This window comes from Daktulosphaira vitifoliae, unplaced genomic scaffold (genome assembly GCF_025091365.1).
Source record: "Daktulosphaira vitifoliae isolate Bord-2020 unplaced genomic scaffold, ASM2509136v1 Scaffold_5, whole genome shotgun sequence".
Classification (NCBI taxonomy): Eukaryota; Metazoa; Arthropoda; class Insecta; order Hemiptera; family Phylloxeridae; genus Daktulosphaira; species Daktulosphaira vitifoliae.
In genome coordinates this window covers 32,305,313-32,319,733 of record NW_026099576.1, presented here as the reverse complement: position 1 = coordinate 32,319,733, position 14,421 = coordinate 32,305,313, and the positions used below count along the sequence as shown (strand labels likewise).

The 14,421-nt window shown below is 24.3% G+C and overlaps 1 protein-coding gene across 1 annotated transcript; it reads right to left on the bottom strand.

Moving 5' to 3' along the window:
• Positions 1-1,165: 1,165 nt before the first annotated feature.
• Positions 1,166-13,804, bottom strand: LOC126907912 (zinc finger protein ZFMSA12A-like). The gene is made up of 8 exons (XM_050689582.1): positions 12,479-13,804; positions 8,546-8,671; positions 8,409-8,472; positions 5,609-5,868; positions 4,065-4,226; positions 2,287-2,385; positions 1,483-1,552; positions 1,166-1,403 (listed from the first exon to the last, which is right to left on the bottom strand). Exons 1-8 carry the CDS (start codon positions 12,899-12,901, stop codon positions 1,354-1,356), a joined length of 1,254 nt encoding a protein of 417 aa, XP_050545539.1. The 5' UTR covers positions 12,902-13,804; the 3' UTR covers positions 1,166-1,353.
• Positions 13,805-14,421: the final 617 nt, after the last annotated feature.

The window sequence follows — 14,421 nt, the reverse complement described above, 5'->3', positions numbered from 1 at the left end:
TTTATGTCTTCACTCAAGTTAATCTAAAAAATTTACGAATCCGATTTCTAACGTTATTGACTATTATTATTTATTTATAGATCTTAAATGCTAGTTCTTTGGCCTGCTAAAATTTACATTTTCTTAGGTTAATACAAAAAATAGAAAAGAAAAGGGTACAATTGTTAAATTATTGCGATCATTTAAAAGAATAATTATGTTTTGAAAATTATTTTTTTTTTAGTATTTTGATTTTTTAGACTGATCGATAACAATTTTTGAACTAGTACTTTGGAAGTTGTTATCATTTTTAAATATAAGTGTCGTAGTTTATTGCAAACTCAAAAATACATTTGTATAGTGAGAGGAGAAAAAGTGCGACACACTAATGCTTTAATGGTTAATATAACATAACCTCCACTAAATGTTTTAAAATAGTAATAATTTAAAAAATAATGAGTCAAAGGTTGTTATCAAACAGAAATTTACTTATTCATTTTTATAACCTAGTTAAATATGTTTGTTATAGTTAAAAAAAAAGTTAACACCTTTATAACGATGAATGAATTAAAATAATATGTAATAATTGAGAAATTGAGAAATATACAATATTATTACTAAAAATAATTTTCTTAACATATTGATTATATTAAGATATATTAAGTGGCTAGTAATAAAAAAATTACTCTGAAAAATTATCCTTATTAAACTGCTTTGATTATTAAAATATTATTTATAACTATAAGACAATTATTAACAAAAATTATATTTGCATAATGAAAATACTTGTAGAGTAAAATAAAAATTAAATTGAATTGAAAGGTGTTTATAATTTAAAAATCATTAACATAAATTTTATTGAGACTTTTAGATTGTTATTAGTTTATATATATTTTTTTAATTCAAAATGGATTTATATTAATTGGGACTTTTTTTTAATAGTAATTTAATTGGATATAATGTCTAATAGTTAGCATCAAATTTTAATTTAATTAATATAAATTGTAAAATTTTACTTTCATAGATATAACTTTTTATTTTTTAAACGCCAACAAATAACGTTAATATAATGAAATTATTTACAATAAAAATAATGACATATAAAATTTTTCTAAAACAAATTTCAATAAAACATTCCTTAAACAATAAATATTTATACATATTAAAAATTTAAAGATAAAAATACTTAATTTATAAGTGAGATTCGCGGTTAAATAATCACAATAGAAATACGTAATTTCTTCTCACAAAGAAACTTACAACTAACACAGTTTGAAAAAATAAAAATAAATGAGAATTCTTTTTTATAATAATAATTTTACCACGCAATAAACAACAAATTAGCTAATACACGAAATTTTAAACTTGATCAAATCACCAGATGTTTTCTTGTTTTATTTGTAAAAGTTTTTCATTTGAGATAACTTTAAAAAAATGTTTGTTAATAAGATTGGTATTATTACTTTTTAATAGTGTAAGTATTCGTTTAAGAAAAATTCATACTTATTGTTCTTTGGGAATTGTTATTGTTGGATGATAACGCTGGTTGAATATATGATTTCGAAACAGTTTTCTAAAACATAAATTTGATCAATTAAAAATATGTAACAATGTATAAAGGCAAGCAAACTGTATAAAAACATTAGAATTAGAATTTTTATAATTAATTAGTAGTAAAAATATTTCCAGCTTTTATATACATTATTAAATATAAAATGTCCCACCGTGATTTATTAAATTGACTATATAAACTAATGTTAAAATTATTAAATCACGGTGGGACCACTCTATATAATTTAAATTCGAATATACTGTTTTCTCTAAAAAAAATAGTGTGAAATTAAAATTTATAAAAAAGAAACTATATTTATCATAAACTATTTATTATGATGACCCTTAATTTGAAGCCAGGTACTAGACTAATTTTTTTCATAGTAAATAAAAATGTTTGGTAAAATTTAAATGTATAAAGTTATATATGTATTAAATATATTTAAAATTATTTATGTTTTAAAGTCAATGTGAAATTATGTATTTTGAGCTGAAATCATTAAAAATAATATGTTGTTTTATTGTTAAATATTATGTCAAATTTTGGTTTACAGCACCCGTATAATCATATATAATTTTTTGAAACTCTTAAAAAGTACAAATCTTATGATTTAAAATATTTGAAATTTCACTAGGAAAACAAAGAGTGGTTTTAATACACACCAACCATCTTGCGATACAAGTTAAAAGACTACAGGTTTATCATTCACTGTACTTTTTATGTAAATTAATAAAGTTTTTTGTTTTTTAACTTACTGTTGACGGTTGTGATGAATGATTTTTCACATGTTTTCTCAGCGAACTGGGATCTGTATACCTTTTGTTGCAACCCAATACCATACATGCATAAGGTTTCTATAATGATACACTCATTATAATAATAAAAGTAAAAAAATTTGCATCATATGATCTAAAATTGTCTATCATAATCCTCTAACACAAAGGTTATAGGTCAGAGGATTATGATCATTGTTTAGCCTTATCTAGATACAACAACTAAATAAAAATTTAAAAAGTTATTTTATCTGAACTAAAATAATATTTTATAAATTTATTTTTATCTTAAATAGACTTTTTTTTGGTTATCTATGCTGTAAGTAACAGAAATTAAATTTTATATTCAATTGGATTCTATAGTTTGTTCTCATTCTACATATTTTGGTTTTAAAACAATATTATTTTATCCAGTATAATAATCTATTAAATTTTACATTTAAGTAATAAACACCCAAAATTAACAATCAATTAAAAATTAATTATTATATTATCCTTATTTTAATTAAATTTTTTTTATCAACATATGTTAATTAAAGGAATAAATTGCCTAATCGAAATAATAATTACTAAGATACTAATTATTTTATTTAGAAGGGTAGGAAAAATGTTGTATTATTTTTCCAGCAAAAATGAAATAATAAAACATTTCAACGTCATTTTATACATAAAATAGCTGATATTCTTATTAAAAAACAATATTATTTTACAGAAAATATTTTTGTAGGACGGCGATTTGTTTATGCAATCCATAATCATTTATGCGTAACTAAAGCAAAAATTTAAGGGACGCTGAAATTATGTTATGCTCATAAACACGTAGGGTTTTTTCTCCCACGCCCCCAAGTAACATCATTTCAACAATAATTTATCAGGAACAAATAACAAATAAAAAAATGAATACCATTTTTCGGTTTGCCTAATTATCATATTTTTGAAGCAAAGACGTTTCAATTTTTTTAAAAAAAATATTGTTTTGTATTTATGTATTTATTAATAAACTTCATATAGTTATTTTCTTAAAAAAGCATGAATTAAAATGTTCTCTTTAAATAAAAATACAATATTTAAGTTATATAAAAAAAAATTGCCAGCCAAAAGTTTTTAATACTTCTTTGGAAATAAAATCATAATTAAACATTAATTTGGGTATAATTTATTATAATACTGATTAGTTTACTTGTAAATACTGGTAAATTGTCGACAGACAACATATAGTTATCATTATAATATCACCAAAGTTAAAATGTAGCAAGCGATAATTTATAATTTATAATTACAAATGTTATTAAATAAAATTATATTATTTTATTTAAATATATATAAACAGAATATAGTTTTCTTTTTTTAATAATAAATATAAGATACAATAAAGTTTCAATCTAATTAATATTAATATTAAAATAAACACCTTATAAGTATTTTAAAAAATTTCTATTTTCATAATCACGAAAAAAATTTTTAAGTTAAGTGCTTAATTAGTGCTTTAATGCTATTCCTAAACACAATTGGATTGCATGCTGTACTAAAAATTAACTTTATATCAATAAAATGTTGTTAACGTTTCAAATCATTTATAAAATTATATGGACAAGGATACTGAGCAGAAAGTAATTGAAAAAGTCCATTATTTAATCAATATTTAAATTAAACTACTTTATGTATTATCATTTTTAATTAATAACAATAAATTATCGTTTGATATGAAGGTCTTATAATATAAAATATTTAGTTATTCAACTATTTATTAAAAAACTAACTTGTTCAAAATGAGTTCTCTGGTGTTTAGCTCTATCAGAACTATTACTAAACGCTTTCACGCACCCAACAAATTGGCATGCATAAGGTTTTTCCCCAGTATGTGATCTTTGATGAATTTTCAAGTTCTCTAGCCTAGAAAATGCTTTTGAACATCCAAAAAACTGCGAATCAAAAATTGATGATTTATTATTTAAATTTATAAAAATCACATTTTAATAAAAGTGTCATTAAAAATTATTATCAAAACAATATTCTGAGATTAAAATAGATACTGAAATTAATAAAATTAGAATGATTGAATAATTATACATTGTTCTTTTTTAGGCTTGTTTACATTTTATTTACAGAATATATCATAATAATTATTTCGTTTCATGATATCAGTGTGACCCTTATAACCATAATGTATTATGATTGAAGTTTATTATCTGAAAAGCTATAAAGTTTTTATTAAATGATCGCAATGAAGTAGAAAAAGACTCGCTAAAATGTCGACTTTTACCTTTTTCCATAACAATTTAATACAGAGGAGAGCTTTGGTAACCACTAAGTTATTTAACTGACAATGTTAGGAAATCATAAACATAAAGTGCACAGTATAAATAATCAATACTTAAACCAGGGCTTGGTTTGTAGAAATAACGTTGGTGCAGGTCAAACTATGCGCAGCGGACGTCCCCCATTACAATAACTTATTAAACTACCGATATATCAAGTAAAAAATGTCTTAAATAATTATAATACTTCTAAATAAATGTTATAATTATTTTCCAGGGATTTGTTTAAAACTTATTTATAAAATACAGTGAAAATTACAAATTCTCGTTATATTTCTTAAACTGAGCATTTCTTAACCGTAGATTATATTATTTTATGATGAATAAAAAATAAAATGATTTGGCATCATTATTTTAGTTATAGACCTACTTATATCAAGTAGAAATATTGTTTCAATCATTTTTGATCCAAATAAATATTATGAACATTTAACATGGATTCTAAAAACGTTAAGGCTAGCACTTAAATGAATTATATATACATTTTTAAAATTATAAGTTATTTTTGCCACTGTTTATTTATTTATAGTATTTGGTAAAATGCAATTTCAGCTTAAATTTTATTACTTGAATTGTGTTTAAATAATTATGCATTTTGTATAAATTATTTGTTGAGTAAACTGTTAATATACAATGTCTCAGACCTAACTGACAAATCCACATATTGTTTTTATGGTCAAGTGTCAGTTAGATATATAAAGGATAAACTAATTGAAACAATTATAATAGGCCTTTATAGTTGGTTTATAATTCATACGAGAGCAACAAACTAGTAGGGTAACATTGTATTGTTAGCTTTTTGCGCATTTAGAAATGCACAAAGCTAATAACATCAACTTAGCGAACGGCGTATATATCCTATATATATATACAATGTATATTATAGAGGAATCCACAAGCAGTAGAGGGACAGCAACGTCCTTGAATTGTCCTTTCGCAAACAGATTATGTCTATACAATTTTAAATACATATATGTATAACTTACCGTGCATTTGTTCGGTTTTTCGCCGGAATGGACGCGCATGTGTATGAGTAGTTTGTATCGGGCGTTGAACGGGCGCACACGCCTGGGACACCCTCGCCACTGACACGTGTACTGGGCGCAGGCGCCTCGCGGTGCACTGTCCACGTGCAGCTTTTCGATATGTCGCACAAGAGGTTCTTGACCTGCACCCTCCACCCGAACAGTACATCCTTCCCACTCGCAGATTCTTACTTCTTCGCATCTCTCCAGAGGAGGATCGCCTGCAAAAATAATCAAAAACTTACCCTCGTATAATAGTGGCATGGTTACGGGCGGTCAAGGACCCCAATATACGGGGATCCATTTGGGGTAACAGACGCGACAGTGTAGGTCGTTGGCCTTGTATAATACAGAATAATTGAATACCAATGTTTACCCCACCCTCCGTCAGTCATCTCACTGTAGACTCCCTTGGGTTTAACATGGTTCCCCTAACTCTGAAATCTCTTTTCCCTCTTTAGTGAGTTTCAAAATCACGAACACTGACACACCCCCACCAAACCCACTACTTTCAATATCCAAAACATGGTCGCCATATAAACTGACGCGACTGAATCACATCGATGTCCTTGGACAACCAAATCCGCCGACAATATAACAATAAGAGGAGATATATTGGAGGGAAATTACAGATTTATAGTTTAATAACGACAATAAAATTTTGGATTATGAGGGTTTACGTTAACACTATTCAATGAGTTTATTTCTATGAAAAATTCTTCATTCCATTTAATAACATGAATAACACCTTACTCAATAATTACATCAACTAATATAACGAGCATTTAGCATGTTTTTATATGCTTTAAAATAAATATAATTGCCATATTTTCATAAAAGCATTTTAATGTCAAATTATTCAAGAAATTTTTTTCAATATGATTGCATATGTATACATTTTATTATTGTTGTAGCGGATGACTCAACTACAATTTTTGTAAAAAAAATACTTGCTTTTCTAGTGAATAAATGTTTAATTTATCAATGATAGTTTTAAGTAAAAATGTTTGTAAGTAGATTCACTATGATGATATCTCTACAATAAATAGTTCAAATATATTTTACGATATAGTTTTCATTTTGAAATATATATAGAGTGGTTTATTAAGCATACTAACCCTCATATTTTTCTTTAAATAATAATTTTACCATAAAAATATTAAAATTTAATTTATTTTTACAAACTATTGTAAATGTAAAGTATATTCTAAAAAAGAATAATCCTTAATGGTAGTTTTTAGAATATTTTTTTCATATTATTTATTCTAGTTTGGATAGAACAAAAGTAATCGTATTCAGAATAGTATTTAAAGGTAAAAAGAGACCATTGCTCCAGTCAAAAAATGTATTTTAAGACATATAATCTTTCAATCAAGGGATGTATTTTCATCAAATGAAGAAAATAATTAATTGATTTTTCAATTACGATTTACATGGTTATTTAAATTTTAATTCTTTAAAAGTTGAAAAAACGAAAAGTTTAGCCCTCTTGTAACTTTAATAGGATTTAGTAAGCTTAATATACTTTTTAAATTTTTGCTTAAAAAGATATGTCATCACTGAAACTAACATAATATAATTATTATTAATGTCAATCAACATCTGATATATTTTATTCGAATTCCCGTTAGAATTGAAACACTACTAACTGTAATAATAACACAATTGTCAAAGTTTGCTGTTATCAGTAACGGTTAAGTGTTTTTGAAAGTTTTCCATTAAATAATAACAAATAAAAATAAAACATTTAGAGAAAAACATTGAGTATAACGAAAGTGTTTTATGACAGATGAGAAAAGAAATTCCATATCTTATATGTTTTTAATAAAATCATTTTCTTGGAATTTCGACTACTTTTAAGCAAGTACAAAAATTAAATTCGAAGAATTTAATTTTTGGTGAATTAAAAAACTAGTATACCAAATAATAGGTCCACTATGATGAAATTATTTAATATTTTATTTAAGTTTAGAAAAATTAAAAGGTAGCGACTTTATCATATAAATAAAATAATAAATAATATATATATAATATATATTATATAATCATATATAAATAAAATAATAAATCATTATATTAATAGATATTAATAGTTATAAATAGAAAAACTATACAAATATTGATCTAACTATTTTTGTTTGCATAAAATAAATCTTTTATTTTAAATAAACTTCTTTGTTAACTAACTTAGGTTAAAATTAAACATAAATCTACTTTTTATACTTGCTTTAATAAAAAAAATTTGGTTGCAATACAAAAACCAAGTTATTTCTCGTAAATAAAGTAATTTTTATTTTATGCTCAATTTGGGTATCTACAGAGGATGCAAAAATGTAGCCATTTGTCATATAGAATATTTTGATAACATTCAGATTCTAATGTTATTTAAAACACAAAGTATAAAAATTAAACAAAAAGTGTGACTTTTACTTTAACTTGATCTTTATAAATTAAAACTTATCATCTTCGATGAATTTTTTTTGTTAATTCAGTATTTATAGTATTTTTACATTCGTATTATCAAAATATGAATATACGATAAAAAAATATAATAAATTGTATATTTTGTATTACGCTACCATATTAGAGTGTACCTAACCACTTACTCAGATAATAAAAAAAAATTCTAGTAATTCAAAAAAAAAAAACACAAAAATGTTTTCGATGAATTTTTTTAATAATTCTTTTAAAATAACCCAACAAATATTTTTGTTTTCAGACAGTAATTATTGGAATGCTATTAATAATACCCTAAACTTACCTTGAAAAACAGGTTCCAACGTTGTATCAAACATAGCACTACAATCTTCTCTGGGCATAACCACCTTGATAAAAAAAAACATTTTAAATCTATTGTTTAGATAACGATGATTACTATTATGGTATAAAGTTACTAACTTGATTGTCAGTCATAAAAAAAGTATCATCACTACAGTCCGTAAAAATTGATATATCAAATACATCATTATCATCATTAGTCATAGAATGAAAATTGACGGAATGACCAAAAGAATCCAAACGTCCCTAAAAAATTGAATTTTTTATGAACTATTATTACTTGCTTTTAGTTATTAACTAAAATGTAGGTAAATTTAAGCAACAAATATGTCACTATAATTAATAAAAAATATAAAAAATTAACACATGAAATATAAATATTATCTTTCAGTGTTCAATTATCGAATGGTTCACAAATGTTGTTCTATCCTCTACTCAATAAAAAAAAAAAAAATAGAAAACATTTATGACATTTCAAAGCTTTAAGAGTGTCCTCGGGAGACATTTATTTTAAAGTAATGTTATATAAGTAATTACTTATTTTCCGGTACCAATAAGATGACATTTAAACGGAACATTCAACTAACAATGTAAACTTTCTTCAGATTAATACCATTATCTTTAAGTACATATAATTTAATACGGACTATGTTACGTTGGTTTCTGAAACTTTTTTTAAAAAGACTTGATAGGTTTCCTTAGTTGTCATTTTTAATCACTTTTTCAATTAAATTTAATATTTTATTATATATTTTCAAACTATAATTTTCATTACTTTCATTTAATTATGTTTTTATACAGAAATAACCAATATTGGATAACAAAAAATGCTGGTTGTCAAAAAAAATGTTATGTTAAATATTTAGTAAAAAATTGGTCGAGTTCTTCATAACCAGAGCGCTGATTTATTTGCATTTATAAATTTTGTTAAGTTATTTCGAACACACCTTTAGTCAGTACAAATTTTTAGTAATTGATTTTAGAAATAAGTAATATGTTTATATCGAGTTTATAGTATTGAAGGATTTACCTCTGTCCTAATCCTACCAAAAATTTGGAAAAACTGGGGACCTTTCAAAGTGGCTTTATCGAAATAAATAAATGTATATAATTCTGCGCCCTACAGATAAGTTATTTTTAAGAGTAGTTTATATATTAAATGAATACATTGAAAAAAATAAAAACATTAACTCGGGATCTATTTTTTTAATAAAAACAAAAATTACTTACTCTATAAAAATTCTAAAAATCAATATAATTGAATTTAAAATTCAATAAGAATTAATTTTGAATGGCGTGTATTCAATAAGAAAATGGGTTTCTATTGTTCTTATAGTTTGTAAAAATTGACTTATTTCCTTACTTACTTACTTACTGAACACTGTAGATTAGATTACATATAATTAAAATTTTTATAACAATATTCAATGTAACTTAATGGTTATTACTTAATTAACTAAAAAAAACTAAGTTATTTCAACAATAAATTAAAATAGTTAAATTAAGAAGTTTATTGTAAAAATAGTTAACTACTATATAAGTTTAAAAAATAAATATTTTAACCTAACTTTAACTTCTCAACTGGTTAATGTTCATCTTTGAAATTCATATATAATTATTTTTTCAGGTGTAAAACTATTGCAGAAAATGATGATATTCTTAACTGATCATTTTTTACAAACTATTATTATTTTTTATTATTACATTTATTTTTTACGTTTCATTTGAAAAGCCTATATTTCTATAAAAGAAAGCAAAAAATTGAATGTCTATATAATTAGCAACTCTCTTCATTAACTTTACCTGGAAATCCTCCTAGAATGCTAAAACATAGTTAGTCAAGAATCCTCCTAAAAATTTACTGAATATAGTAAACACTATTTAGAAGTTTATTTAAATATTTTATTCATATTATTTTAAAATAAAGTTGTTTATATAAATATATATATAAATATAAAATATAAGGGTATATTATAATTTGATTCATTTATCATACGCTACTTAATTATTTAAAATTTAAAAATAAAAAATTTAATCTCACAAAAAGTTTACAAATATCGTGGATAATTATAATTAATAATTAATTATTCTTAGAATAAAAATAATATTAAGAACTTATTTTTAATTTTTTTTAATATATCATTCATAAATTAATTGTTTTCATCCATTTTTATCAATAAAAATAATTAATAAATAATAAAAAAAAACTTCTGTTTACTCTTCATTAAAATTCTCAATGCTGTTGAATAAAATTCACTTTGTTATGTTTAAATAAAAAAATTAAAGGATTTCTTATTATAGGTCATTAAACAAAAAAAACTTTTTTAATTTTCCACTTAATAGTGGCCAATGACATTGAACTTAAATATTCCCGATTCCACGGAATTTACTTATTATATTTTTCGGAAAAGAATAAATAAATATAACAGTTGTCATATTTCACCTTTTAATATAAAAATTTAATGAAAAATTAAAAAAAGATCAATTACTAAATAGACAGTTTTTTTTACTTTCAACAGAATCTTCTGTTTACTGCGTACTATTTATGTTACCGTTCAAGGACTTTTAATTAAATTCAAAGCAATAACTCTTTATTAAACAGGACAGTACTCTTTTTGTGTTCTTTTCTATAGACTTTACAAAAATTACGCAGATGTTAAAAGAAAGTCAAATCTGCGATTGTTAATTACTTATTTAATTTTATTCTTTTACCGAAACGATAGTTAATTTTGTGTATAACAAAAAGCAGATTCTCCATTAACTTAAAACTTAATGAAATTAAATAAATATTAACATACTTAAATACGCTAATATTTCATTGCTTAGGTGTATGTGTAATTCAGTAAATTTTGAATATGATTATGATGAATATGATTATGATGAAATCCCTCTCCCTAAAAGAAATCTTATATAACGAAAAATGGTAATGATTATGAATCATCAGGGTTAATTGGTTGGCAATATATTAAGATTTTAAAAGAAGATTATTAAAGTCGAAATTAAATAATTCTTTTTATTACAAATTATTTTCTTCTATAAATAAAATAGTCGTTTACTGTCTAATTGTAGTGACAAAACGCTTCTTGTAATTATTAACAGCACTTTACTAACATTATTTATAAACTGTAATCGGTAGCTGTTTATAAAGTTTTATCACCCCAAATAATTCACTGTCGATTAACAGAGAGAGTAATGTTAGTTTTACCCTTCATACTTGATTACCCTATCAAGAAAAACAATAGTAAGAATAATTGTACCAACACGTCCTACTCTTGTTCATGTCATACTAAATTATACATCCATTAAATTTTAATAAACCTCTGTATTTACAATTATTACTGTTATTTTATCAAATACTATTTTAAGTGCATGTAAATTAATTAAGAACATAAAATTTGGACACAATTTATTATGATTTTGTTTTTATGTACAAAGTAAAACTTCATAAAAAGAAAAGTGAAAATATATCTGAAAATTTAAAGAAAAAGTTTATGGTTCTTACTCAATTTCCATAAATTTGATGCTCCGTTGATGAATTTCCAATCATCTATACTAAAACATTCATATATGTTTTATTTAGTTATATAGTTAATTCTGTAAACTTGCTTTTAATGTAAATATTTTTTTTTGTTTTTAGGACAAATGTTTGAATGTTTGAAGTTTATCACTTAAAGTTTAGTTTAGGTTACTATAGTGCTACAATGAAACACAATAAAATAATAATACTAAACGAGAAATCTATATACACTTCTGTTTTTGCTAACACTTCGGTCAACAGCACTTAACAAACTCACCTAGCCAATTTTAATTCTAACTGTCCATTAGCCACTCAATTATTTAGGTTTTAATTATTCAATTTTATTTCATTGTAAAATAATACAAGTAAATAACTCATGGTACGCTTGAAAAAAAGTAGGAACTCAATATATATATTTTTACTATATCGTCATTTGTAACGGNTAGGAACTCAATATATATATATTTACTATATCGTCATTTGTAACGGTGTTTTCTTATTAGCCATATTTTTTAACATATATCAAAATAACTCACCGAATGGCTGAGATCTATCGAGTTGATGTTTGTTATATCCAAATTATAGGGATATCTAATTCTTGAAAGATTGTCCGAAAACATCCTCGTACCTGGTATCATTGAAGGTAACGTCAATGGAGAAATGATTTTTTCTTCGGTTGGTGAATATTGATGCTGTTGGAACCAAGCAGATTCCTCAATCTCACAGGGCACTTCATGTCGGTCTTTTTGAGATCCAAGAAAATAATAATCCTCGTCATTTTCGTCCTCCGTGGACAATCTCCGCTGCGGTGATTCTACATTCGTAACTCCATCGCAGCCATCGTTCAAAAGTTCTTCGTCAAACCATTCTAGACCGAAATCCTTCATCCAATCCTGTGGCTCCGTCCCTAGACATTGGTCAAACCAAACGTACGGTTCGTCTTGGTTTTCAGTTTTCATTTTCGAATTTCAACAACGTTGTGTTGTTCGCGTTCCACTTAAAACTGAACATGAACAAAATCCTTACAAGACGATGGCCAAAGGGATAGTTTTCTCTCTCTTTTTCTATCTCTAAGTTAACACATTTATCATCAGCAAGTCACACGTGATTTTTACCTCCTCCTTCTCTTTGTACAGTTATCCCTTATGTCATTACCAAGTGTTTAGCTCGCGTTTTAAACATCATGTTTATTTGTTTTTTTTTTTTTGTTCATCTCCATCACTCAATCGGATAATAATAGTCATTGGACAATATTATTGTCTTGTATGTATGTATATATAAAAGTAAAAATATGACGGTAAAAAATGGAGAAAAAAAATTGTATCTTAAGGTTATAGGAGTGTGTTGAAAAAAAGCCAAGTGCTACCATAAACACAACATGTGTACACCGATAATCGCCCCTTTTTCTACCACTGACATTTAATAACACCTCCACTCATCCGCGTTTCAACATCCAACAACAGTCAATTAAACGACAGACGTATACATTTGGTGACCACAAATATGATTTAAGTAAGCATGCATAATGTGTATATTTTTTTATTGGTTTTTCTTGTATATTATTTAATTGAATAATCTGTCCTTTCGTTTTGTAATGAGGCGTCTACAGTACAAAGAAAGTACTTAAGAAAAAATCTAACATATTTTCTTTATTATTTTTATATGCTCGTATTTAAATTCACAAAGTAAGGCCGTACATTTTGGTTCATCGTCTCAAACATAATTACGAGTACAAAACATGACATTAGCAAATTAACTTGTTATTATTAAACGAAGAATAACTGTGGGTACAGTATCATTATCTAATGATCAACTAAGCTGTTTCAAGTGTATTTAAGTTCAATAAAATTAATGTACTTTGCGATGCTACTTTTGTTACACGCGTGTAATATATGATAATGATTATTAATAAACCATAAAGATAAAATACATGGAAAAATTAATGTATAAAATGTATAGTGTATAATGTACAAAATACATTAAGTTTTTTACAAAAGCTTACTTCATTTTTTTTTGCACTAATTAAAAAAGTTCTATAGAATATTAAATATTCTATAAAACTGTCCAGGATGTAATGAAACAGTTAAATAAATTATTAAAATAATGGAAAACTTCAACCCTTTTTCAATAATTTTTATTCTTTGAAAAAAAACAGAAAAATTTTGTTCAAAAATAAAAATTGGTAATATGCAGATATTTATTTACAAAGAAAATTTTAAATCTACAGAACTCAAATTTCCGTCTAGATATAAAAATTTTAATAACTTACAAAATAAAGTCCCAAAAGCTGTACTAGATCAGTCATTTTATTAATTAGATAATTTTTTATTTTATAAGCAATTTCAATAAGTATGTTACTTATTAAACTAAGTTGACACCTTTATAAGTTTAAAAAAACCAATATAATATTATTAGTAATTTAAAAATCGGTAAATATATATAACAAAAATTGCAAAATAATTTTCTAAACATAATTATT